Genomic DNA, 27,624 nt, shown 5'->3' on the forward strand with positions numbered 1-27,624 from the left:
CTGTACATGAGCTTTCCGATAACATGTGACCAACAACCCAGGCTGAAGTATACCAACGTCAGCGAAAAGCTTTCTTTTTCTTTTTTTGATGTTCTTTTTTCCCTTTTAAAAAATATCAATTTCATAAGAGGTCCATAAAGTTTCCATTTGATATTAAGTCTGTTTGCCAAGAAACACAAGGCTGCGTGAAAACGTTTGTCCGACCGAGAGCTACTTCCGCTTGGAGTATTTTTTGTGCAAAAGAAGGCACCGACTGCTATCTCTTGCCACGGCGTGGTCACACACACTTGCTGTCGACTCTAGAAAGATGGACATTTATCTTCACTCTTTTTTTTTTTTTTTTCCTCCCTTTTTTGTGGTATTTGCAGATCAAGTGATAATGATGCAGTGAGCCCATTGACTTGTATTCTTTTGTGCTATCGAGTGGAACCAACAGGACAAGTCGAGGACGCGACGAGACAAGGCAAGCTCTCCGCTTGCTCAAGGATAGACTTGGAAACAAACGTGTCAAAAAATGCTTGTGAAACAGACATAAAATTTAAAAAAAAAGCCTTCAAAAGAAGACAATTTGTCACCCAGAAATAGACTCCTCCTTGTCCATGCTCACACACAAATATTGATGTCACAGGCTCACTTTAGCTTCCAGTCCCACCAACAGACGCACGCCACACCCGAAATAACAATAGCTAACGCGTTGTCTGGTTTCAATTCAAACCGTGCTTTCCAAGATCCAGTCCGAATCACAGCGCCCTCTATTCGAGTCGCCCTCCCCATCTTTGGAGAAGAGCATTCCGCTCACGGATCGACTCCTTTTGTCGCGCAGCGTGCGTCCTAATTTTGGCGCGCTCCCTGGATTGTACGCCAGAGTCTTTGAGCCCCCTTCGCTGAGGGAATACCTCCTCCTCGGCCTGCTCCGGCCTCCCTCCTCCACGGGGAGAGTCTGGTACTTGGCAGCGGAGGAGGTGCGGGCGCGGGGAGCCCGGCGCAGAATGGGCGTTTCCCGATAGCGGACGGAGGGAAGTGGACGAAGGTTGCCAATGGGGGGGGGAGGCGGCTGCCCTTGGTTAAGTGAGGTGGAATTGTTGCGGTTGGTGTTGAGCGTATCTAGAGGAGTGGAAGAGGCGGTCGAGGCAGAGGCGGAAGGAGGGCGAGGGCACGCGCTCGCCAGGTTCTCCGGGGCGGCTGAGCCCGGTTTACTTGGAGCGGGCTTCCGCTTTGGCCTGCCCAGCGAGCTGGTGGCGGCGGTGGAGGAGAGGCTGGCTCGAGCTCTCTCCTCACCCACTTTGACTTGTTCTTCAGCCCCAAGTGTTGTCCAATGCTGGCTGAGAATGGATGTGTCTGTGGAGCAGTCGGGTAGGGACGAGTTGGATGAAAGCGTGGTGGTGGCGGTGGTGGCGGTGGTGGCGGTGGTGGCGGTGGTGGCGGTGGTGGCGGTGGCGGCGTCCTTCCCTCCACTCTTCTTCTTTGACAGGTCCTCCAATCCGACGGAGGCGTGCTTGGAGTTACTGCGGGTCACGCTGCACCTTTGCCCGTTTGTCTGAGAGTGAACGTTGGTCATGGACATTGACATGCCTTTAACGCCATCTCCTGGGTTGCACACCTGCGGGTCATGAAACACGTTGGCAGTGAGTCACGCCTCGTTGGCGTTTTCATGTGCAGCGCTGGATGGATGGATGGATGGATGGATGGATGGATGGAGGGATGGAGGGATGGAGGGATGGAGGGATGGATGGATACATGGGAAAATACCCGTCGATAGAGAGGCATTCAAAACAAAAAGGGAACGAATAGAAATCCTCTCAGAGGGCCAATGAATCACTTCCAATCAATTCCACTTGTAACAAAAATTCCATTTCAGGGTCATGCCAAATGCAGAGCAAGTAGTCTAGTACTAAAATTGACAGCCGTTAAAAGTCACCATTGCGCTCATGCGCTTTTCCCAAATCAAAACACTTCCAAAAGACAGACATTTTACAAGCAAGGCTCTCTATGTTGTTCGCAGTCTATTAAAAGTGCAGCCAGAAGCTGCTGCTGCTGCTGCTGCTGCTGCTATTTTGCTTTCAGGTGTCAGGCCGTTAGTGAGAATACATGACACACTGGCCTTGGGTAATATCAAAGTAAGCCACGCGCTTCCATTCCATGAGAAACATGGTGCAATCATTATTTTGGTACCCATGAATGAATGAATTTTTATTTCAAACATGATTTGAAGAACAAAAACAACAACAAACAATATGCCGATATCACTGTTTGAAAAGGAGTAGGAAGAAGCCTAAGCTTATCATGTCCTACCCCTATCCATCACTTAGTTCCAAGTGAGAACATTAAAACCACCAAAAAAAAACCACCCAATAAAAGCATTTTATAATCCAAAAAAACACCTTATAATCCACTGGACCTACCTCTGTCACTGTGACTAATTATATTGATGGAACTATTACAGGGGAGCGGGGGATGAAGAACGAGCGTAACGAATGTGAATGGGTTCAAAGAAACAGATGGCGACCCACCTTGTATCGTATCATCAAGATGATGATGAAAATGAGCACAGAAGCCACTATAATCCCTCCGATGATGATGATCATAGTCCCGCCGAGGAATTGGGATTGCATAAAATGGCATCTCATATACTCGGACTCGGTGGTGAACTGCACGCATCCGACCACGCGGGTGGCCGTCAGGGAGGTGATGATGTCGTCGTAGATGGCCAGCACGCATAGATCGTACTGGCTTCCTGCTGCCAGGTTGTTGACCAGGAAGCTCTTGCTTGATGGAGGGATCATTCTAGGGAACACGAGAAAGACAACAATCAGAGCATCTCAGCTCAGGTTACAGGCAGATACGGAGATCTCATGAAAAAGGACTCATCGTGACCTCGTGCAGTGGGCAACATTTGAAGTGGATAAACGGACACTTGTTCATGTGGGAATTTGCCCATTGGTCCTTCACTTTCTTGGAAATGGCTTGTCAGCTTTTGCCCGTTCCCTCATTCAAATGCTAATGAAATTCCTCATTAAAACATGAAGTGAGGAAGGAAGGAAGGGCCAGTTGCCACTTGTTGGCCTTTTGCGCACCGACGGAGCAAAAGGTTGCCTTGCTCACGTTAACCATCTCTTTTGGAGTTAAGTGAAGGTGAGATGGCATGGTAAGGTTTAGTGGTTTGTATTAAAGCGTGGGGAATGTGCGCGGAGGTCGTTAGAGTGCCCTCTGTGAAATAACACCACATGGAGATACGTATGTGTGTGTGTGTGTGTGTGTGTGGCTCTCCGTGACCAATCGCTGCCAGCCCATGAATACTAAAAGGGACATCTAAACACTGAGCTGACCACGGCTGCTCTCCAATGTGCTGCTCTCCACGGTTTCCTCCCTCTTTCTCTCTCTCTGCAGTTGAACGACGGCGGCAGCAGCAGCGCCAAGCTGACATACACACAGCTATTAATTCCCATATCTGTGTCGCTCGCACACTGATGCCCACAAACAGAGACGTCTATTTACTAACTAATTAAATGATGGTGTATGGCATATGCCTGTGCAGGTGCGCGCATACACACACACACAGAAAGTCATAGATTTGAATGCTCTTAAGGGTATGATGTCATTATCGATCACTGAAGCTTGATTTAAAAAAAAAAAAAGTTAAATGGATATTGAAATCTCCGTCAATACAAGTTTTTCTTTAAAATGTTCAGCCCTTACATACATATATGAAAGTATCTAGCATGTAAAGCTAACGGCTGACGACACATGTAAACTTGGCATTTTGTATTATTATACATGATACTGAATTTGTACATACTATTTTGTATTATTGCTGATTAAATGACACTCGCAGCATCATTCCGGAATGAAGATTCAAAGCAGCAGAGTCTGCTCTTATTGTGCTGTGTTGCACAATGCCTCACTCTGTTGTTTTTTTCCCCCTCAAATTCAACAATACCTCTAAATAATGGAGGATCACTTCATGTTTCCTCTGAAAGCATCAAGTGTGTTCTGCACTCTCTATGCGCGTCTCCCTTACATATTTGTCATCGTCTGGCCTTAGCTCTGCATTTAAGAGTAAAAAATGAGCTGTACGTGCATTTTCAAACTGGGAGAAACGATATTGGTAATTGAGATGAATGCCTTCAATGTTCCTATGTCCATGTTGCGGACTTGTACCGCCCTAATGTGACCAGTTCTAGTTAGAGCAGTTTAACAAGGGCTTGACAGAGAGCCATTCCATGCACAGGCACACACAAGCTTCCAAACTACTTTGCAGGCCTAAGTGAGAAATAACTCAGCAATAACTAGCAACGCAAAAATACCTACAATGATAGACCAGCACAAAAAGCTGAATTCATATATCAATTTTGAGACGTAGCTACATGCCTCAAGTCAATTTTGCTTGAAATGCACTTAGGTCTTTTTTGAACCTCTAAAACATTGAATGTGATGTCAAGTCAAGTCAAGTCAAGTTTGTTTGCATAGCCCTAAATCACAAACAGTCTCAAAGGGCTTCACATCAACAAAAATTGACAAAATTATCATTATTATTAAGTCTGATGCAGTCAGAAAGTTTTTTTTTTTTTTTTGATAACTGCTCCGACCTACATCGAGCATGAGCTCATTTTGCTGTTTGAATAAGAAAGGCAGTGCTAATCTGTCAATTCACTTTACAGGCTCTTTAAATGTTCAGACGTGGTCCACTGACTGCCATTCTACAGTTGGCTTGCACTGACTTCATCAAATACGCATATTCTCATGCAAACACATGGAATAGACAATTGATCGTTCATTGTTTAAAAGTGAAAGAATGACAAGTTCATCCGAGCGGACTCTGTCATTGTGACCAATTTCTTTGTGCCTGATCTGAATGCTGCTGCCAACGTTTGCTCCTCAGCAGTGGGCAGATGACTGACTTGGCTGAGGCTATTACACTAATCTACTATCTGCTCTGCCAAGCCCTGGGTGCCTGTGTGTGAGAAACACGTTTGTGTGTATTGTACTTTCGTGACATTATTTCCATTACTCGCAGGCTCTGAACAAGAGTTCATGCTGCGCTACGGGAATGCCATCGTCCATGTCGTATGTATGTAAATCTCAAACGTGTGTGCGTGTAAATGTGAAGAAACACAGTGTTTTTTTTTAACATTCGTCACCGATCCACAGCTCTTATGTAGGAAGGGGTTGTGTTTGTTTGTCCGTCCGTGCGTTTATTTATCACTTAAGCTTCCCTCACTCCAGTGCGGACAAAGCCAGGAGGGCAGTGCAATGTCCATTAGTCACTTTCAGCTTTTTGTCTCAAGACAAACGCCTTCATCCATGCACACATTGGTGAGCTATGAAAGCAGATTGCCTTGTTTCAGACCATTTGATATGATTAATTATTGGACCACAGCCGTGCATGATTCTTCAAGCCTTCGTGACCACGATTCCGAGAAGGCCTCTGGGCTGGGATGACGACGGGATGAAAAAGGGGCAAAGGCTGCCACTTCCGGGATAAGGGGCAAATGCTACCATTTACTCAGCTGCAACTTTTACTCGGGCCAGACTATATGTGACACATTGTCACATTTCTGGAGTTTTCCATGTAAAATGCATTGCTCGGTGGCGCTTTTAACTGACTTGTTTTCTAGCATCTCACAAAGGCATGGAACTGAGATTTCTTTTTTCAGGCGTGAAACCAATGTCTAAATGCGAAAAAAAAAGAGCAATCGTCGGCGATTTTCAGACAGTAATGGGCGCGCAAACCATTCACTAAGCAAGCACAATTTGCTAACGAGCCAAAGAGAATTGATGGATAGAAAAATGAAGCTATTTTAAGCTGAATTTGAATACGGCAATTCACGGTGGCTAAATTACGACAGCATTACTGTTAATCACAAAGCTAATGCGGTTTACCTGCCAGATGGCACAATGCCGCCACACTCCTAGATTTAAGTCTCACATGGAGACGGAAAACACCTTGCTTCTTATCTCTGTTCCACCATGCATAATGCCCCCAATAACAGAATTAATGGATAACAAGCACCTACACAGCTTGTAGTCAGAGGTGAAAGCAGAATCCTGCACCCGAGACAGGTGGGCTTTGTTCGAAGAAATCCCCACTTCCCATTTCTTCCCACTCATGCGGACCGAAAAGAAAACATGGAGTTTTGGCAATATGTAGAGTCAAAGTTCAAGCTGATTGAAGGCTTGAAACGCAAGTAGCCATTGCAGAAAGCATCGTGTTCAATTTGGATCCGTCCATCGGAATCAGATGGAGCAAATACTAGAAACATTGCCAGTCTTCATTGATGAGAAATGAAGGTGTGGAACTTGCTGGAAGGACAGCACATAGAAGTTCAGCTTCCGGGAGGAATTTTGTGCAGAGCAAGAAATCCAGCGAGCGTGGATTTGGCTAGTACGTATATGCTGCAGGGCAGCCTGTTGCAAGATAATCCCTCCCTCCCAGCACCCCAAAACTGTCTTTATTCATTATGCATTTAATATGAGACTGGGGTCTGGGGCTGCGGATAAAATCCTTTAGCCTCAGCAGCAGAACAAGCCAAACGCTCCACTGAATCAAGGTTTTTGGTTACGGAGAAGAACACTTCTTCCCATCAACACCACGAGCATGCTGCGTTGTGTGCGGACAGACACAGTCTAGGGTAAATGATGCCCTCCGGCACTGCACTCAGCCGGCGACTTGTGAATATTTCATCATCTTAGACCTGCGGACAGCGTGCATTTTTCATCCACGCTAGCTATTGGCTGAGCGTAGCCGGATAACCGGAGCAAGCGATGAGGTTTCGAGGCAACACGGAATGAATTTTGCAAACGTGATGCTTCTTCAGCAAGTTCCTCATACCTGCAAATGCGTGTTGCTACGCTGATAGATATCTCATTGGCGAGCAGGACGTCGAAAGTGAGTCGAATGACACAAATGCAAACACAAAGTGCGGCTGTCGCGTCCTTTGACGCAGAGTGAGACAGCAGCTTGAGCCTGCCGTTGAACCGGATGCAAACAAGAAGAATGGAACGGAGAGGATGAGGTTTCAGGCCGATTGGTTGGCCTGAAGCTCTTCTGAGCAGCTTCATTCTTCCAGTTAAGCTGAGTCATCTGCATCACTCTTTAATGCTGCATTGTCTTTTTGTCCACGTCAGTCCTTTGCACATTGATTCTGCTCACTGGTTTTTCTTCCAACCTTTTGCTACCCACTTGTGTCTTTGGGCTTGGTTTGCTTTCTGCAAATTTGGTGGGGATATAAATGGCAAAACTTGGCCTTGGAAAACAATATCAGCTAGACTGACGGGTAATTAAAAAAACAACAACAACATTATACAGACCTACACTAGCCCAACCAATTGAATTCCCATGTCTAAACAATGGTCATCGTGATTGAGATTGTATTTTTTGCATCGTATTTAATACATAATTATTTCGTAAAGGTAGCTTCAAATATTCGATTTGTGAACAATAGTTAAAAAGGGGTGGGGTTTCAAACAACAGTGTGCCTTGTTATTTGATTCTTTTCAGTTCTTCTTTTCTTACGTTCAAATGTAAATGACTTTTCTTGCTTTTATAGTGTTGGAAAATAAAGTTCATTCGTTCAATATGCCCCTGGGTATTTACGATGGCAAAAGCAATGCTGTAATTGCGATCATTTTGTCCTTGTGTGGTCCCAAGATGTGGATTGCTACTTTTAGCTGAGCTGGGTATTACACCGCCGGAGTAATTGATTAAGATTAAAGAGCTCCACGGGGGAAAGCGGGGAGGAGGTAGGGACACAATGTAGTATTTGAAGAACATCCATACACAGCTTGCTGAACATTTGGAAGGACAGAGACGGAAGAAGTGCGCTTTGGGTATTTAGTTGACCCTTGATCGTACGCTGTGCTGCATTTTGTCCTCAGTGATCCTCAGGTCCCGTCATGCTATCTGGACCTCAGCTACGACTGCAGCAACTACTGAGTGATGAATGTTCTTTCCGAGCCATTCATTCTTGTCGTTCGGCAGGGCACATCCATAGATAGAAAACGGAACCCGGAAGTTAATTGCACTATGACACAGTCAGGAATTCTGTCTTTAAATAATAACCGACATTGCTGTCGCAGGAGGAGCAAGTGAGGAGAAATACAATACGTGAGCAGGAAATTTGGAACAGTAAGCAGCCGGCCACTGGAGTATGTTGAATGAGCCTTTCCTGTTGCGATCAATACGCAATCAACAATTCGGAATATTACATTACAGATACGGAGTATATTGCACAAGGTCACCATAATTGTGTGTTTGTGTGAGTTCATACTTTCTCCATTTTAGGTCCCACCCTTTTCTTGAAGAAAAAAGATTTGAATACGAAGATTGACGATAAAATCAAAACACTTTGCCTTCATCTGTGTGCAGGATAGAATAGAATATTTCCTTTTTTCACAACACTTGATATCATCACTCCAGCTTTTTCCGCCTGCCTTTTAACCCCTCTTTTCATCTTATGCGCTCCGTCCCTCCCATTTGTTTCCCTCTCCGCTCTGTGTTTAATGAAAAGGCAAAATCAATGGCCTTGACTCTTTGTTTTGCCAAGTGTGCTGTTCCAAGAAAATCATTCCGTTTTCTGAAGAAAGCGCAAAGTCAAAGACACGTGCGGAAATGACTTCCGTTTTGCACGCTGACAGGAGCCTTGTAAAAGGCAAGTGTCTGTCTGTCTGTCTGTCTGTCCATTTGAAGCCCGATTTCAAGTCAGCTCACACAGTTTGGAATCGGATGCACTGGTGTGCTACATTGAGCTAATGCTCATCACATTTCCCACATTTGGCCAGAAAGACGGCTTGCCGCAACAGTGCTTCTTGTAAAGCTCAAACTTGAAGCCTTCGCTGCCTAAAGTGGATGGACATGTGCGTACTTGGGATCACAAGCAGGCACGTCGGGCCTTGAAATACTTCACTGACCTACATTTACAACACATCACATTCATTTCCAACAGTCTTTTTCTTTAGTTCGTAGGATGTCTCGATTGCGCAGCTTCTACTCGAGGTGGATTGTGCGAAATTAGGCACAGCTATCCACTCAGCAACAAGTGGTGGCGGCGAAAATGACAGACATGACTCACTTTTAAGGCAGACTTTAGCAAAAAAATAAATAAACTAAACTGGACGCTGTGAGAATTATCGCTTCAATTGTTATATTTCAATTTCCGTCGCAGAAATACCTATCTAGCATATTATGTCGAAACATAGTATGTTGCTATGCTAATAAAAAAAAAGAAGAAGAAAAGACTTTACATGTAAATACCATTGTCACTGATATCAGCCTATTCTGAATGGGCTCCCGTTTCATGGCGATGAAGTATGGATAGGGATTAGCGTTGCCATGAAAGGAAGATAATACTGTCACGGCTCCTGACAAATGCTCTTTGCCGACAATAAATCCATCCTACCATTTGAGAAGCGTAAACATTTTGCTCAAATAGCAATCATTCCCAGTGAGCTTGATGTCATATCTGTAATCCTGAGAAAACAACACGTGCCGCAAGAGAACGTCGTCCCTGTCAAAAGCGATCTCAGGGTGTTCCAATTGAGGTCACTTTGCTTTATGAATGGTTTTCTCCATGTCTGTCAAAAGTCTGCCTGTCTGATTGTGGAGCTATTGGCTTGTTGGAACATCCATATGAACCGCAATATATCGTACCAAGTCACGGTATCTATCGAGCCGGATCATGGTAGTCATTCTTTAAAAAGTTGATCCTTGAAACTTAGTATTTCCTAGTTTCCAATAGTTGCGGTCACTCTTTTCATTACCATGCAGTATTTCATTGTACCCTTGTAAACCTCATGTAACCGAGTTATCTGTTTGTGTCCAAATCCAAATCATCCCCCCAAATGCGCATGTAGTACTGTGATCTACACAGCTCAGGCGTGTCATCCTCCACCTCCCCTTTGCCCGGATCTTTGGGTATTTGTCTTCATTGTCCAATTGTGCGCGGGGAGATGAAAAAGGATTGTGAATATTCATGATTCCTAATTACGAACGAATCATACCGATTCCGAATGAGACTTACCGATACACGAGTGAATCATCTTGGCTCCCGTTGTATTGGATCTGGAACATCCGGATACCTGGAATATTCCTCTGGAAGTTAAACTTGATCAGCGCCGTCGACGACGTGGCCTCGGCGCTCACCACCCTCTTTTCTACTCCGGCCTTCACGTCGCCCGTCACATTGCTTCCGTTGCTTCCGCTCCGGGTAGATGTGGAAATGTCAGACGATCCTGGGTCAGGCTCCTGAATGTTGTTGGTGTTGTTGGAGATGTGCGGGAGTTTAATGATAACCAAGTCGACAGTTTGGTGAGCTTCGCCAGCAGGGTTGGAGGAGATGCAGGTAAAAGAGCCCGTGTCTTTGACAGTACTGATGAGGATGTCCAGACTTCCGTTGACGTAGACCAGCGTTCTGGAGGAGTTTGAGACCAGTTTGCCATCGGGAGATATCCAATGTATCGCTGGCTCTGGGTCACCTCTGGCCTTACATCTGTGGACGGGTCCAAACGTCATCAAAGCAAATTCTTGAAAAGGTGAAATCATTGATAGCGCAATGAAGGTTAGCCTTGGATACCTGAGTGACACTCTTTGTCCTTCGAGGACCCTCATCTCATGGGAGTATCGCGTTATGAGCGGGGGTTCGCACAGAAACTCCTCCTCGGGAATGGACCAAAAGTAGCGTCCGGAGAGGTGCTGAGGTGAGGCGCACGTCTCCAAGTCGTCCTCTCGGTTAAGCCTTCGCAGCCAAAGTAGCTCACAGTTGCAATGCAGCGGGTTTCCACCAAATGATAGTGCAAAGGTTGAGGAGCTCAAGATCCCCGAGGTGGCCAAAACCTTGAAAAGACAAGAAAAGACAAGACAAGACAAGAAAAGAAAAGAAAAGACAATAAAAGAAAAGAAAATAACCCACTGCAATCCAGTAAGACTTCCATTTGCAATTCATGCAGAATACGTTGATTGACCTCCATACCTGTGCTCGTTGAAAGAGAGGGTCAGGTGGGAGCTTTTGCAGTTTATTTGAGGTGACATCGAGCCGGTTGAGTTTCTGGAGCAATGAAAATGTCCCCTCTGGGATAAAGTCCAACATGTTGTGGTCCAAACTCAGTGTATGAAGGCTTGTCATTTTCTGGTGGAGGGACACCGTTTCATCATTTCGCAAGCTTTGTCATTTCTCACGTTCAACCCAAATTGTACTTAGCGGAGAGAGACTCCTACCTGAATGGCCTCCCATGGAATGGAATCAAGGTTATTATAACTGAGATCCAATTCTTCTAGTGCCAGCAGGTCATTAAACGCTCCCTGGTGGATCAGTACCAGCTGGTTGTTGTTCAGAATCAGGTGGTGGAGCTTGGACATGCCGCTGAATGTGTCGTTGCCTATCCTTGTCAGCCGATTGCTGTTATATAATCGCAGCCGTTAGTTAGCACGTTTCCAGGCCGCAGCTCTCAAGTGCAAGAGTCAAGGTCAAGTTTTACCTGTTGAGATGCAGAGCTCGGAGGTTCTCCAGATCGGTGAAGGCGTGAGGTGTGATGTAGGAGATGGTATTTCTGGATAAGGTGAGGTCCACAAGCCGCGTCATGTTTGCAAAGTCTTTCCTCTTTACGCTGAGACAGAAAGATGCCGTGTTACAGGATAGCCGACTCAACTTTGACCATCGTTACTTATGTGCTGCAGAATTCCACCCTTATTGGCAAAACGGCCCATTCAATTGAAGACTTGCAAGTCAGTCTGTAGAGTTACGACCGAAGACCGTGACTTCAAATGCTACGGTCAAGTTAAAACTGTCGAGAAAATTCATACTAAAGTCACTGGAGAACAAATGGACATGGATTCAGATGAGACACATTTCACTTCTTTATATGTATTTTGAAGCTTTTTGTACACAATCAACAGTAATGGCTCAAAGCAAATGAGAAGTCGCGCAACACTTACCTGGTGACAAAGTTGTCGGCCAGCCTCAGTTCCACCGTGTGCCTGTCGATGTTTGGCGGAACAAACAGTAGACCTTTCATGGCGCACAGCGTGGCCAGGTTGGGTGACAGGATCTGACAAACGCAACGCTTTGGGCAGATCTGCGCACCGACTGCCACGGCCACCGCCAGCAGCACAAACAGGAAAAGTCTCTCCATGGTCCCTGCCTGTCAACCTGAACAATCAAAGACGCACAGAGACATACGTAGGACTTCTGGCACATGAAATATAGTCTACTTTCACACAATATTATAGTTTGATTATAGAAAGAGGCAGTCTTGCAGGATCATGACCAAATGAGATCCAATGCGAGAACTTGATTTAACACAAAGAAAACGCCTTTACAAAGACCACATGACGGACGCACGCACGCACACTCACACACATCCGCCAACCTTGTCGTTGATCACCACAGGCTAACGGAGAGAATGGGAGTGAAGCCAGTGAAAACCTACTCATTAATGACAACCTTGATCACACTGTGAAGGACACGGCGGGCGGAACTAGGATTAAAGGGATCACAGTGCAAAGGCACAGGCACATGCGCTTGCACGTTACAATAAAGCCTCAAATAGGCATTGGGTCGAGTCGGAATCCCACAATGAGGCAGGCTACTTTGTCACTTCAACTCAACTTCTCGTATGGACATTCTGAAAAGATATGGTCGGTATTCATTGTTTCAGGATATATATTTGACCTCATCGAAAACAAAAAAAAAGATGAGGAGACGGACCTGGTGAATGCCACATTCAGAAGCGTGCGCGCACACACAACTGCTGCCTAAATTCGTGGCTGCCAGACTGAGACCAACAAACAAAACAAACGTCGATTGGACAGAAATGGACCTTTGGAATGTCATGTTATAATGCGTGTCAAAAAGAAATGGTCTACTAAAGCCGCAAGCGAGACTTGGAATAAGTAGCTTCAATCGACGCTGTCAAATTGCATTTATTTCTCGTTTTACTTGAAAGAGTCAAAGAAGGCATTACATGGAGTGCCTTGGAACGCACAAGCACTTGCAAGTACACAGAATGAGAGCAGGCTCATGACCCTTCTGACACCCAAAAAAGATACGAGCTCATTAAACGCACCCAGCAACGGCTTTAATGAGCGCGAACAAGTAAGCGAGAAGGAGAAATGGAAAGTAAACTAGAGAGAATTAGCAGCCAGAGAAAAAGGAGAGATCAGACGGCCCCCTAATTAAAATGAGCGCTCAAGTGTGAATAGCCGTGTCAGAGAAGAGAGAAGAATTGCATGAAGACCAAAGCAGGTAGAGAGGGTGACACCCGTATTGCATGCACGCACGCACGCACGCACGCACGCACGCACGCACGCACGCACGCACGCACGCACGCACGCTTCTGCTACCTTGTCATCCATCAACTAGAATACATGCGTAGCAGAGGCAGCATGGGCAAGAAAGCATTAACAGCAATAGAAGGGCTCGGTTTCACTCGCTCACAGGCACGCACACGTACAGTACCTATCGTACAAAATACACTTTAGCAAGCGGTGGCATGCACGGGCGGGACTCGGATCAAACATAATTGTGAATTAACCAAAGGGATTATGTATGTGGAAGAGATTGTTTGGGATGTTTGTAGTGGGGCATCAAATAGGATTTTGGTTGGTGCAGGCCGCCTCCTTCATTCTCTGGGCTCTCCGAGCAAGCCTGTTTTACTCTTGGCTTGTCTACTGATGGCAGCACAAATGGATTCTCCACAAGCGCCACATGCCGAAACTGATCTTAGTCTGCATTTAAATCTCATTGCGGGGGGGGTGCAAAATAAAAAAAAAAAAAAGTCTCATTGGGATAACAGAGAGACTTGGCACCGAAAAATGGCAGTTTGGAAGTGCCTGTGCAATCTAAATCTTTTGATACTCTCTAAACCCCTGACTGGAGATTTTTGGAGACTTTACATGCTCCCCCTGCAGCTTTTCCACACTTGATGGGTTTTTTTTTTTCGTAAAAATCGCTGCAACAATAGCAATAAATCGTATTTGAAAGTCTGCGCCGAATATCAAAGAAAAAGATTCATGTTCAGTACTGTAGTTTACTTAATGGAATTAAAAGATGTCACCTGAGGCGTTGCAGGTCGCAATAAGCAAAAGACAACGCAGTTAAATAAGATGGATGGAGTTAAGGATTTACTGTAAGGGAATGAAGATAATTGCATTTCAACTTTGCCAACAACAAGTCTGATCCAATAACTTAAGTGAACACAACACAGCATGCAGTGCCAAGTACTTGCGCTAAAGTGGATCTACAGAGCTGGCAAAACACTTTGGATCTTCTTGAACACGAGCAGAGCGAGTGCCATGCTTGTTTTGGAGGGTACCGTTCTCGTTGTCATTTTTTAGTCAAGGCATCCACACTGTCATAATACATTGGATGCCCTATTCCTCACAAGCCCTCCATCCGTGAGGCAGCGCTCGGGTACGTAGACCAGGAGGAGCTCAGCAAGGTAGCAAACGCAACTCCCTTCCTGTTCCTTTGGTTCCACTCACTGCCTTTATTTTCCTGTCTCAGCGAGAACACACCTTATAGTGACTTGAAGAACAACAGGGGTCGACAGCTGCTTAAATGCATCACAATTAGTCTTCATTTAATTACTGCGCTTACATGAGGAGCAACACGCAAGCAGACACCAGCGTCAAATGCAAGTCCACATCATGTATGCCATAGTATGTCCACATACATGGGCGGGCAACTCAATTATTGGTCTTGGATCCACTTTTAAACACACTTAAAAGTATGCATTTAGTCTAAATGGAGAAGTAATTGAGCCAGTAAAACAGGAAGCATAAAAAAAAAGAAAAAAAAAAAAAGACTTGCAATTGTACACCGCTGGCCGTAAAGTGATACTTAAAGTGCTTTCTGGACTATTACGTCCCTATTTGTTTTAATGTTATTGATTGTAGTGTAATAGTTATTTGATGATTAGGTTTTCAAGACATTTAATCGAAAACATTCCAACTGTGAATGTTCCAAGGATAAAAAGGATGAAGAAGCAAATTCTGCAGCAGATATGACGGCGACGGGCCCAATTAAAGCAAGCAAAACAAAACACAATTTCATCATAGAAAGGGTGGAGGTCATGTTCTGATCCTTAACGCTCAGGAAATGCTATTAATATTATATACAAATATTTATCAGTGCGTCCTGTGAGCAGGTGGCAAACAGTCAGTTGGGATACGAAACATTTGAAAATGGTCGGATTACGCCTTGCTGTCCAAAGAACATCTTCTCTTGGTGATGAGTTGAACGCAACTCCATTCAAGCCAAACAGCTCGTTGCAAACACAAATGACTCACAGGTAAACAAAGGTGGACAAAGCAATAGCACTCTGCACTTAAGGCCAAGGACAGTATGTAGTACATCAGATATTTGTCTTCAACTGGCTGAATTAAAAGTCTGAATGATACAAAAGTCAAAGAAAAGCATTTGTAGCGCCAGCAGCCCCGTGAGGTATCGTGCCAGTGATCTGCAGGTCTAATATCCGCTCGGCTTCCTGCTCAATAGCGCTAAGATAAAGGAAGAGAAAAACACAAGGCCTTAATCTGCCTGAAAAAGGCATCCATTTAATGCCGCAAATAATTTCAAGTTCCAGAAAACGCTGACCGGTTACCATCGTACACCGAAATGGGCCATTGGCTCCGTGGCGGTTGTATCTGCAAAGTTAAGCCAAGGTTGATCATACGTCTTGATATAAAATATCAACATATGGAATGAGATGAGCCCCTTTGCGCCGGGTGGGCCCGATTCACCTCCTACCGGCCCAATGGCTCATCTGGGCTCATTTGCACCAGCCTGACTCACTTTAGCGTTACAAACGCTGCATACAGATGTTGAAATGAAAGCACAAAACCAATGGAAAGCTTCATTGAACCAAAATGCATTGTTTGAATGGAATGGTGGAAATACGTCCGTAAATGCAAGTGCAAGAGGGATTTTGAATGGTGCAAAGAGAGGAGGAGAATGACACAAAGTGGTGGGAGTATGACAAACACTTTCCATCATCATCCTGGAGGCATGAGGAGGCTTCATGCTTACATAAGAACGCAACGCAGGCAGGCAGGCAGGCAGGCAGGCAGGCACAAAGCCCATTGCGCATATGCACGTTTACACGCACACACGGCGCACACACACTTTCTTTGTCTTGCTGCAGACTGCTACATTGAATAGCAAGGTACACATATTCTGAGGTTAGGGTGTAATTACACATTCCTTACACATGCCGTCGGGAAATTAGAAAGCGTGGGAGCATTCATCTCTCCCTCTGGCGTCTATCCGCAATCTCATTTCCGATCGTGCTGCATGGGTGCCTCTGACAGACCTTCAAGTGACCGTGTGAGCAATTAACACCACGGACGGACACCTGAAACAATCGTTTCAAAATAGCGCAAGAATTGTTTGGCAGATACGTATATTTCCTCTTCTTAATGTTTGCCACTTACATCCTTAAACATCAACAGCAGACAGCCTTTGCTTTCTTTTCCAAGGCCGTCAGACTGAAACGAATTGGACTTTTGTGGCAGTTGTTTTGCTGTCACAGATAATTCCATTTATGTATCCGGATCACGGTCGCCATCATCATTTACATTTGCAGACTTAGCAAAGACAAAGGCTGCCCATTTTTGGGATGTGGAAGGCACGCAGGCACGGGGAGAACATGCAAACTCCGGTGCCGGACTCCAACCTTGCACCTCTGCACTGCGAGGCAAAAATACTAATCAGTGCACCACCGAGCATTTCGAGCACAGCTTGCATACCAAGTTTGTGTTATTTAACTGAAAACCGGTGTTATGACAAACCTAGAGAAAGAGAGGACACGACTGTCTTCAATTATAAATGAGCATTTATGGGCCCAAGAGCCTCCTCCATTGCACTCCGCTGCTTTTTGTGTGTTGGAGCCGGTTGATATCAATGTATAAATAAAGAGCTTTCTTCTCCTCCCCTAGGAGCTTAGCTGCAGGGTAGGTACGTATACTTCAGCCAGGGTCATTCTTTGAAACAGATGATTGCAGGTGTTGGTCCACAGCCAGCCATGTTGACTGGCTCAAAAAAAAGACCTTGTCATATTTATTGCCCACCCAAAAACTCAATAAGAAATAAGATACAGAGCACCGAAACTAGAAGAGCAACACAAGTACTGCAGTCAATAGAAATCCAGTCCATCTATTTTGCACGACTTCATCTGTTCAAGGTCGTGCTCGGCGGGGCTGGAATTCAACGGCGGCTGACTTGCGTACGGCAAAATGTGAACAACGATCTGTATTGATTGTCAAACAATCACAGCGCAATTGGGAAAAGTGTATTGAGAGCGAATCGATCGATCGTTCACCAGCTTAAAGGGAGCCTTTGCCATTTGTTAACGGGATCGATTGCGGCCTGATTTCACCGCTCCCCTCCCTCCGCTCGTCTCTGACCAAAGCCCAAACAGTTTTCACCATGATTTTACTATTTGGAATTGCCTTTGCTAGGTAAATATTGATGTCCTTAGCCTTCTGTTATTTACGTAACAATTCAGAAAAAAATAAGCTACATGACATAATATCCACTTAAATGGCAGAATCAAAGCACCACGCTTGTTGCTTTTGATGTGTGACAGCCACAACAGCCATAGGCTAATCACCTGAGTATGTAGGTTAAACACAGATCAGCACTTTGCGTGCGTATGTGTGTGTGTGCGTGCGTGCCTGCGTGCGTGTGTGTGCGAGCGAGCGACCACACAAATACTAGGCTAAATGCAGCTTGTGTTTCGGTGCGTCTATGGTTAGTGCGCATGCATGTCTAATACCTGCCTGCCTGCCTGCCGTGTTGGTAACATCTCATGAAGCCTCATCTGTGTCTATCAAAAGCGAATTGACACATCAAACCCAAACGAATGGCATACGCTGCCTGCCGCAATGTTCAGTGGGTGGAAAAGGAATCCCAGCACCATCATTTTGGGGGAAATGTTTGTTCCTTTTATCCGTTTCGATGAAGCAAATCGAAAAAGGAAACGTGATCACGCTGGTGGGAGAGGAGCAATTTGAACATAATGTGAGGGTTCTAGTGTTACGGCCAGGCAAGATCTTTTTTGAAAGGACGTCCTTATTCCAGGAAGTCTGATCATCTGTTGAAAGCTCGAAAGACAATTAAAGTTGAGCCATGAAAGTGAAAAGAGAGATGGGGCTGATGCAACCCTAGAATGTTGGAACAAGCTGCTCAATAAGAGATGAGGCAGAGAGAAAAAGAAGGACGCTGATTGGTAACCGATCGGAGGACGAGACCATGAAAAATGATAGCATCCATCGGGGAGCTGGCCAACGTGAGCGTGCGTGCAGAGCAAGGGATGTCGTAAAAGAGCCAGTTAGCTTGAGGCCAGGAAGGGGACCGGCTACAAGCTGTCTGACAAATGGTAGTATTAAAAATAAAATGGGGGAATCTCAGGATAACAGTTGTTCAATCCGAAAGCGCATCAGCAAATGTTTGTGAAACATAAAAGCCTGAATTAAATGTCAAATAACATCAGTGATGATGGAAATCACACTCAGTCCCTTTTTTCAACGCACCGTGACTTTCAAAAACATGTTTTCATTCCCTTCTCGCATTTACTAAAAGTATTGACGTTTTATCCTCGATCGACCACATCCTTTCTACAAAATGGTCCAAACAACTGGAGGAATGAATGCAGCTGCATCCACAATTGAACAAAGTTGAGACAAAAGCACATTTGAAACAATGTCCAAAGGTCTTCCAACCAACTAAAAACATACATAAGGTTCGACGTACTGTACACTAAACAGTGTGACGTTGGGTTATAAACAGAGTTGCATAGGTTTCCTCATCAATCAGCCAGAATGCCTTTGTGCCATTTCTCTCTCTCTTTCTCTCTGCTTAGAGCGTGACTTTACTTGAAGTGCCATTCCAGCAGTAACATGCAGCTGTTTGTATAGTTATCAAGCCCCCCCCCCAAAATACCTGCTCAGGAGCAGATGGAGAGCTCATATACATAGTTAGGGAGAAAGTGCTGAACACACTGATGGGAAGGAGTTCAACATTACATAAAGGTACACATTAACGGGCAGAAGGCTAGCTGTATACAAGTTGCTCTGGCACATCAGTCAACCTACTACTATCTGGTTAAAAGACAATTGTATGCACAAGAAAAACCCTTGCAGTGTGGAAAAAGCGAATAACTGTGGGTTTTTTCCAAATCAAATGGGATTACATGACATGTCTAGGTGCTTCTGTCATTTAAAACGGCATGACTGGTTGTGAAGGCCATAAAAAAAATAAAACATCTTCCAACTTGAATGTCCTTTTTCATTTGCGTCATTCATCCATGAGTTGTGCCGACGCTGTGGGCCTTTCAGTGTAAAGCAAACAAGTATGGCTACCCTCACATCTTGTTTCATACACTTCATTTGCCGCCAATGCCTCGGGTGTGAAAAACAACACGGGCAGATCGTGAGGAGAGCCAACAACTTTTAGTCAGGAATGATAAGAGAGAAAGACCTGCACTCACGATACCAAAAAACAAAAACAATAGCATCCCAGTTCTTTGAGAAATAGGAAGAAATTACAGCACTATATCGGGGAAAAAAATACAATACTATCTAGCAGAAAGCGCAATTGTATGGCATTATATGCACATTTGTTCAAATGACTTGTAAAAGCTATATACAGTTATGTGGCAGGAGCTGTACAAATTCTAAGCGTTGCATGTCTAATCCCCAAAAACATTCTCCACCACCATTGTTCTGCCAATTCCTTTTTCAAATGCGGATTTAGGTCACCTTGTTATTGCACTTACAAAGCCCAATATTAGTGAGGTTTTCGCAAATATTTTCTCTATTCCAATATTGTGCCTGCAATACATCCCAAGAAAGCCAGGACAAGGCCGAGTCAAGACTGTGAAAGAAATACACATTTGGAAGGTTTGCAATTAGAAAAAGGTGAGGTCACGATTGGGTACGTAGAAAACTCCCATCTACTTGTTCACAAGCAATAGGGCCGAGTTGGCAAATTGTCGCCCAGTTTCCGAACAATATTTCAATTTATATGCAACACAAGACAACTGCTCCGTCATATCTTTAAACAACCTGGGGAGAAATTGGAAGCGGCAAGGCCAAAAAGCAACAATGTATGCCCATCGCCTTTGAGTCCTCGGGCAACATTTTAGTAAAGATAAGCATCAATGTGTAAATGATATTGCTGTGTGGGCTCAAGAACACTAAGTGTATATAAAAGAAAAAGATAAAAAACATGGTCAGCTACAGCTACAAATGTACGCATGTGAGAACTCCAGCATGCAAAAGCAAAGGCCAGAAGCACCGCAGGCTTCTCTGCACCCGTGTCCATCTCAGTTCGACCAATGCATGAAATAAATAAGCTATTTCACATATGACTGACCAACACCATCTGTCCGTTTAAGACAATCTGATCTTGAGCACAGACGTTGAGCCATCCCAACTAAGTTGTCTTGTCATCTGTGCCTCACTCTTCTTCTCACCTCTTGTCCCACTGCACCAGACGCAAAGCAGTGGCAAAATGCAAGATGAGCGAGCCGGCTTGCCCAGCTTGCTGGTCTCAACGGCCGAACTGCCCCCAAAGATGCAGACCGTGTGCTACAAGTGCGACTGTGTGTGCAGACTAAAACACAAGCAAGTGAGAGGAAAAGGCGAGGTCAGAGATGACAGCCAACTGGAGATGAGAAAATTGGTCACATGGACATTTTGGAAAGCACCAAACGGAATATTGCAGAACCAATAACAGGCGCAAAAGGGATTGAATGAAGAAAAGGAAAATAAAACATGTTTTTCCAAACGGGATGTGTTCAAGAGGAAATACATGAAATTGACAACATAAGTAGACATTTTGCTTTACAAGAGGGTGATGGAAAGGTCAGACACAGCATTACTTGCACATCACATAGTTTGGCTGACCTACCAGCCATCCATTTGCAACTTCACGCTTCAATTCATCTTTCTTTTTCATCCACCCGTCCAAACCTCCTGACCATTCATCAAAGTAAGCAAGATAGAGATGTTTGACTTTGATGGAATTTCCCCGTCGGTGCTAGTATGAATTTGTTGGCTGATTAATTCCCAATATTCCTTAATGATGCTGGTAGTAAATTTAACAGGAGCTTGTCTTGCTCCCGCAAGACCCCATTCACTTTTTGTAAAAACGGATCTGTTTTTTTGTTTTCTTTTGAAACGAATAATTGACGACTAGGTAAAAACAACGACAAATTGAGTGTCTCTCGCTTCTTTCTGCTGCTTTCCAATTCCGGGTTGCCATTTGGGTCAGGGGTTTGGACAGATCCCTTCCGTATTTATCCGGGATCGGAAGCAGCGCTGTATTGGGCTGGCTCGGCTCCCTGTTAAGATCAGGGCAACCCAGCCGCTCTCTCGCGCAAGTATTAACCAGACCTATAATCCTGTTTGGCCTCGGAGAGAAAGCAGACAAAATCGGAAGTCCTTATTGACTGTCATGTGTATGATCGTTTCATAATTACCTTGAAACAATGATGTACGCGCTACCCTTAACTCGTTTGTTTCTAAATGGACATTCCGATGGTGTTTTTCTCCCAATTCACATCAAGCTGTGACCATCGACCTCATGCAAGTGCACACAGCTTTCTGTTGTCTATGTAAGTTCCCGTTTCCGGCCACAATGCAATGATAAAAGACGCATTTTACGTGCAAGCTTGTCACATTGAGTTCCCTCATCAACCTCGTCGGCCTTCGAGTGAACTCGGAGCTGGAAATAGTGTGGCTGGCACTTTTTGATTTTCATTAAAAAGATAAAAGACAATCTGTTGTTTGATCTCTCTTCATTTGTGTCGGAATCCCTCGAAGCAAGACGATTAGCTAAAAACAAGCAAGAAGAGTAAACAAGCAATTTCAGCCGTGTTGTCACGTCAGCTCACTCACAAGACATTGACTGGCAGGCCATGAAGGATGGACTAAGTCAACCAAAACGTCTTGCACACATTTGCTGCATCCGGAAAGCGCTTTCCCACGTTTTACATTACAGCCTCATTACAAAAAAGATGCCATTTATTTTTCCCCTTCAAACACGCCATAATGATGTTTTTGCAAATGCAGTATCATTAAATAGATATCATTTTGGATAAATAATGTATATAGAATTCTGTATAACTAAAGAGAAAAAAAAATAAAAGAAATCACATGTAGACATCTTGGGTGAAAAGCACGTCCATAGTCGTCATGTCTTCAGACTGCGGCTAACTTTCACCTCCCAACGGGGCAATGAACAGCCCAGGCAATCAAGTGGCTACGCTAGAATCAAAATAGTCAAATGACTCTTTTGCACTGTTCAGTAAATACAGAGTAGATTATGCTGTTGATAAAGACAAACTTTCAAACTCCACTGTTCCAAGGCTAAAATAGAAATCAATCCAAAGATGGGAATTTGACGGCCCAGTCGGTGGACGTCAGTGAAATCGTAAAGCTGCTAATAAAATACAAGTTGTGCAGCCAGAATGGCAGCACTAACGGTTCAACTGTGTGGGTACGTGTGTGTACGTGCGTGTGTGTGTCTGCTGGAGGCTCTCTTTCCTAACAATGTGCTGCAGACCTACATCTACAGTATACGAGCGATGCTTTGGTAAATGACAAAGATGAACGTACGTATGTGTGACGATAAGGGCATTATGTGCTTTGAAATCCTACCCCTGGCAAAAGTTCCAGCGGAACATTTTCATGTACCATGGTTGTTCCAGAGGATTTGGCAGCGCTTGATGCAAGATCCTCCGCCGTATTTCAACCAGCAAGCTTACACATGCGCAACTCATGTCTCTCGCTCTCTCTTTCCACTCCCATTGTGGAAGTCTGATTTCGGATTCAACCAAGTCTTTCGATTGAATGTGTTTCCCATGCAATGCATATTGCAAGTGTGCCTACAGACTGTCCAGTTCTTCCTGACTGTTTTCTTCTCTATCTCCAGGGGATGGGTGGACTGAGGTTCATTGTAACAACCAGCTGGAGAGGAAAATAAAAGCAGAATTTGGAAAGGAAAGAGCAGCCAGTTGCAGGGGAGAGCAATTGGGCACCACACAACAATCATTGATGCCATCTGAGAAAAGATAGTCGACGGAACAATATTCAAGGAAGTGAAACAAACTAAGCATGAATTGGATTTATTCTTAGTAAAATTGCAAGAGCTTCATTTCCATAGCCGTGACTGATTAAACAGCCGGGATTCAGTGTCAAATCCAAATTGGGCCACCTCTGTTACAATGGTACATCCCCACTGAGGTATAAGTGCCAAATTGGGTCATTCTCATTTCCATGCTAATTGACAACGCAAGCAGTCCTCCGTTCTTCGTAAAACCGGAGGATACTGCAAAACCATTTTTTATCGTATCTCTCTTATTGGTGTGTGCGATACACGCATTGAATAAAAATGACGCCGACATATGTGCTGGGACCACCGAGTTCTTTGTAGTGTGCGGGGCTTTTTTTTTTTTTTTTTTTTTTACTAGCCAGGAGCTCCCAAAAAAAAAAAAAGTAAGCGCAAGGAGCATAGCACATTTTCACGGTCATTTGACTTTTGATACATCCCAACCTATGAACGGAATAGTGCATATGCAGCCTTTGTACACAAGAGTCAAAAGCGACATGAAGGTGTCGAGGTAGATGCCCCAATTTCCTTAAGATGAAGCGGAACACTTCATCGACGCGACCGAAGCAGAAGTGACAGTTATTGACTAAAATACCATGTTTGCTATGGTTACAGTGGCTTTGACTGCATGTTTGTATCCCCGCATGTACCAACTTAAGGCGAAGCAATTGAAGACAAAAACATCATCCTTACCTTGACAGATGTACAAGTCGATAATGTGCTTCAGAATTCACATGTTACAGTAGATTGCCATTGATGAGGTCACTGGTAGGAACAAACTCCCGTTTTGCTTGACTAAAAAAGAAAAAAGAAAAACAGACAAGTTAGAAGCATGCAGTGAGTGAAAAGCGTTTCTATTGCCAGCATCTTTATTGCTGCTCGCTTGGCTTTGGCACGGAAGGATTCTCTAACGTTGCTTGATTGCTTGCTTGGCTCCGAGCTGAAAACTAAAGTGCAGCAACTGTTCATCAATGAGCAAGAGGAAGTTGAGAGCGGGTCCACCCGCACAAAACATGGAGCAGATTGTGTCAAGTAAAACGCTCTTGGCCGTTGGCTTCACGCGATTCACCTCGTCTTGAAAAAAAGGAAGGGGGGGGGGGGGGGGGGATGGCTGTTGTTGTTTTCAACACATCCATTCTTGCATCCATCTTTCCCTCTGCCATTTGATTTGCACAAGCATCCATTTTCCCACTTGGCCGTTTGCCGGGCCTGTCCCCTCTCCCCTCTCAGCTTTCCTCCTTCAAAGCATAGAGGACAGCGTCGAAACAAAGAATGCGACTATACTCGCTGAGCCAGCAGGCCGAAGGGAAGGATGGGTCAAAAAAGAAAGCGAAAGACAAAAGAGTGAGGCCAAGGACTTAGGAAGCTGAGCCACATGGGATTTAAGGGGTCAACATGGAAGCAAAGGAACAAGTGAAGAAGCAGTGGAGGGATTCAATCCAGAACTTACATTTATTATGCCCTGCACTCGGCTTGAAAAGCAGTTCAGGGTGTACCTTGCCTCTTGCCCAAAGCAGCACCCCAAGCAGTACAGAAGATGGATGGTTTTACGTATTATTGTTACAACGTTAGAAGGATGCCTTTGCTCAATATTGTATGCTCTTATTATTATTTTTGCGTTGTTGTTGAAATACTACAGTAGTAGAATGCATTGTCACTTTAGTGACAAAGCTTTCTGGATAATGAGCCCGGAATAAAAGCCCTGATGTCGCATGAGCTATTTTCTGGAGTTGCTGAATAAAAGATGGCTCGCCGTAAAGAGCAAGCGGATTGGAGAGTCTCCAGGGCCCCTATGTTTGTGCAAAGCGCACTCCAAGTCCACATGGGCGGAGCCTTTGTTTTGCTATTTTGAGTTGCCACCTTTTGATCTTTGAGTGCGCAAAACATCCTACATTACGGTGCTTTCGTTCTGCCGCAACACTTGTAAGCGGCTCAGCATGTACACCTTGGCTACTTTGACACCTTTCCTTGCAAGGCTTTGATGGTGATGGTGGGGCGGCCATGATGGTTCAGGTGGTAAGAAAGAGCTGGTCTCCATGGAAACAAAGCTTGCCATTACTCTACTATATCTAATAGCTTGTCACAGCACATCATAGAAACAGAACATTCTGATCAAACATTCTTTTGTGGCGCTTCCTTGCTGTCTGTGCAAATGAGCGTGAATTCAGGAAAAGTGTCAATATTATTTTGTTTGATTGTGTGACATTTCGATGGAAGTGAATCGGGTTTCCCCCCCCCCCCTACAAAGAAAATCTTTGGAGGAGGTTCACATGAAAGAAGGAACGGAACGCAATCTTCTGTTGTTTAACATGAAGCATGCGACTTGGCACCACGCTGCACGCTTGTCCAAATTGCCGGAATTCTGCTTCATCAGTCACAGCTACTTCATTATTTAGTGAGCTCCCAGCATGGGCAATGTCCACAGACATATTCTTGCTGTGGAAGGAAGGGAGCAGCTGAAAACGTCACTGCAATATCATCCATCATGGTTTGAAGAAATATGAACGTGTGAAAGAAAGCGCATGGCATGCCACCTTCACTTGCAGCTTCTTTGTGACTCTTTCATTTTTGTGCCCCTTTCATTGCTTTCAGTCAATGAAATACAGGCTCTATTTTTGTGCCGCAATTTTTTCAATGAAAAAGCTTCCTTTAATACTATATCCTCAATCCAGACGCTCAACTAAAGTGAATATTGGCACTTATATGAACCACTTTGTGTTTGCCTATCTTGGTGACATATGGGCGTCTGGGGGGGCACTTTAGCTGCCGGGGGGCTACGCCATTCTTTTCTCTTTTAAGTCAGCCATGGAAAGGTGTTAAAAACAACTCTGAAACTACTTTTGCTGATGTCAGTACGTGCTGTATGTTGATGTGCATGACGGTCGGTCGGCTGAGTCCATAGATGGACACCACTGCCAGGCAGACGAGGCGCTAAGTCCCTTTTCTGAATTATTCAAACGGGTCAGTAAGCAGGGGGATGTGTGTTTATCTGTGTCGTATGTTTGTATTAAATACTTGATGGACTGAAAATCACCCATCCATTGTATAGCGGTCCAATGGAAAGCTTGTCGAAAATTGAATACATAAACGGACAGAGTTTTGGGACAGACCGGATATCATTGTGGAGTCACAGTTCTCATTCTCTTGACTTCCATTGCACACTACTGCAAGGAAGTAAGAAAAGCCAGAGTCTGTTGGGAAGCCTTTTCTATTGATTTTTTGCATAAACATGAGGGATTTTCAAGAAGGAAAAGCACACCACGCACGCCTCACCGCTGTGACGTTCCAGCATTTAGCGGCTATAAAAGAGAATTGCAAATAAGCCCTGCGCCTGCTGAATGAACACATGTACTGTATATAAAGCATAATGACATCTCTGTGGGAAGCGCAGTAAACACCAGCTGCACAGCTGCAGCCAAGCTCAACTCAAGCAACAATCAAAAGTCAAAGGAGAAGAGGAAATGTTCACAGACATTTTTGATTCCCCCAAATGATTGCATATGCGTCATATGGAACGACGTCTATTCCATTCTTCTGTTTGTACGATGGACTTTTTGGGCTTGATCTCACGCTCCTGTCTGCAGCCATGTAAACGTCGCAATTGAGAACATTTTCTCGGGTTTGAAAGGCAAAAGTTGGGAAAACGCGGAATTCCCTTCCAAACTCGGTGAATGACTAGACTGTCTCCTCGTTGCAATTGTCCGCAGCAGGACTTGAACAGTCACCCTAAGCATTGATCGCAGTCTAGCCGAGTGGAAAAGGAGGAAACGCTGATCTCCCGGTGTGCTCATAATACTCGTACAATAATACGATACAAGATGAGAGGCACACTGGCGAGATGGAGATTCCTCATAGGCCGGCCGGCCTGCCTGCCTGCCTGCCTGCCTGCCTGCCTGCCTGCCTGCCTGCCTGCCTGCCTGCGTGGCTGCCTGCGTGGCTGCCTGCGTGGCTGCCTGCGTGGCTGCCTGCGTGGCTGCCTGCCCGCCCGCCCGCCTGCCTGCCTGCCCGCCTGCCCGCCCGCCCGGGTTATTGTGGAGGCTGCCCATTTGATTTTGTCTAACACATAGTGACTTCCATCTTGAAGCTAAAAGCAGTTTGTCTTGCTATCACTCGCAGCAAAGCAACACAAGTGTGAAGCATTTGGCACTCTGAGAAGATGAACTTCATTCATCATTGATGACAGTTACAAGCTGTGGATGGAAAAAAGTCAATTCTGATCCCCTGGACACAGGCCGCCCCAGCACGGCTCAGAGGTAAAGCGGCTGTGTCCGCTTATTGGACACAGCCCCCTGAGGCCATGTCAAATTGTAGCGAGGAGAAAGATCGCCCGCTCCATGCTGCTGAGCTGTCTCTTCGATGAACTGTATGCAGGCAAATGAGATGCGAAAGGCAGAGCTGAGTGGCTGGATATTTGATCAACGCAGACTTTGTAACTGTTGCTTAGCTGAACACAGACCAGGCTTGGACAAAATCAAAAGTGGCAAAAGCCACCTTGTAGAATTTGATAACGTGAAGGAGC

At 44.9% G+C, this 27,624-nt stretch overlaps 1 protein-coding gene across 2 annotated transcripts in view; it reads right to left on the reverse strand.

Annotated features, from left to right (window-relative positions):
• Nucleotides 1–359: 359 nt before the first annotated feature.
• lrfn5a (leucine rich repeat and fibronectin type III domain containing 5a) overlaps nt 360–27,624 on the reverse strand; it is a 50,460-nt gene continuing 23,195 nt past the window's right edge. For both annotated transcript variants that reach the window (XM_088400625.1, XM_088400626.1), the window contains exons 2-10: nt 23,799–23,900; nt 11,927–12,140; nt 11,470–11,598; nt 11,210–11,390; nt 10,965–11,120; nt 10,569–10,828; nt 10,017–10,484; nt 2,511–2,784; nt 360–1,600 (exon numbers count right to left, since the gene is read on the reverse strand). In XM_088400625.1, the coding sequence (XP_088256751.1) occupies nt 710–1,600; nt 2,511–2,784; nt 10,017–10,484; nt 10,569–10,828; nt 10,965–11,120; nt 11,210–11,390; nt 11,470–11,598; nt 11,927–12,123 (2,556 nt within the window). In that variant the 5' untranslated portion in view covers nt 12,124–12,140; nt 23,799–23,900 and the 3' untranslated portion in view covers nt 360–709. The remainder of the gene's footprint in view (nt 1,601–2,510; nt 2,785–10,016; nt 10,485–10,568; nt 10,829–10,964; nt 11,121–11,209; nt 11,391–11,469; nt 11,599–11,926; nt 12,141–23,798; nt 23,901–27,624) is intronic.

Source organism: Syngnathus floridae, chromosome 16 (assembly GCF_059516105.1).
Source record: "Syngnathus floridae isolate MCC-2025c chromosome 16, RoL_Sflo_1.0, whole genome shotgun sequence".
Classification (NCBI taxonomy): Eukaryota; Metazoa; Chordata; class Actinopteri; order Syngnathiformes; family Syngnathidae; genus Syngnathus; species Syngnathus floridae.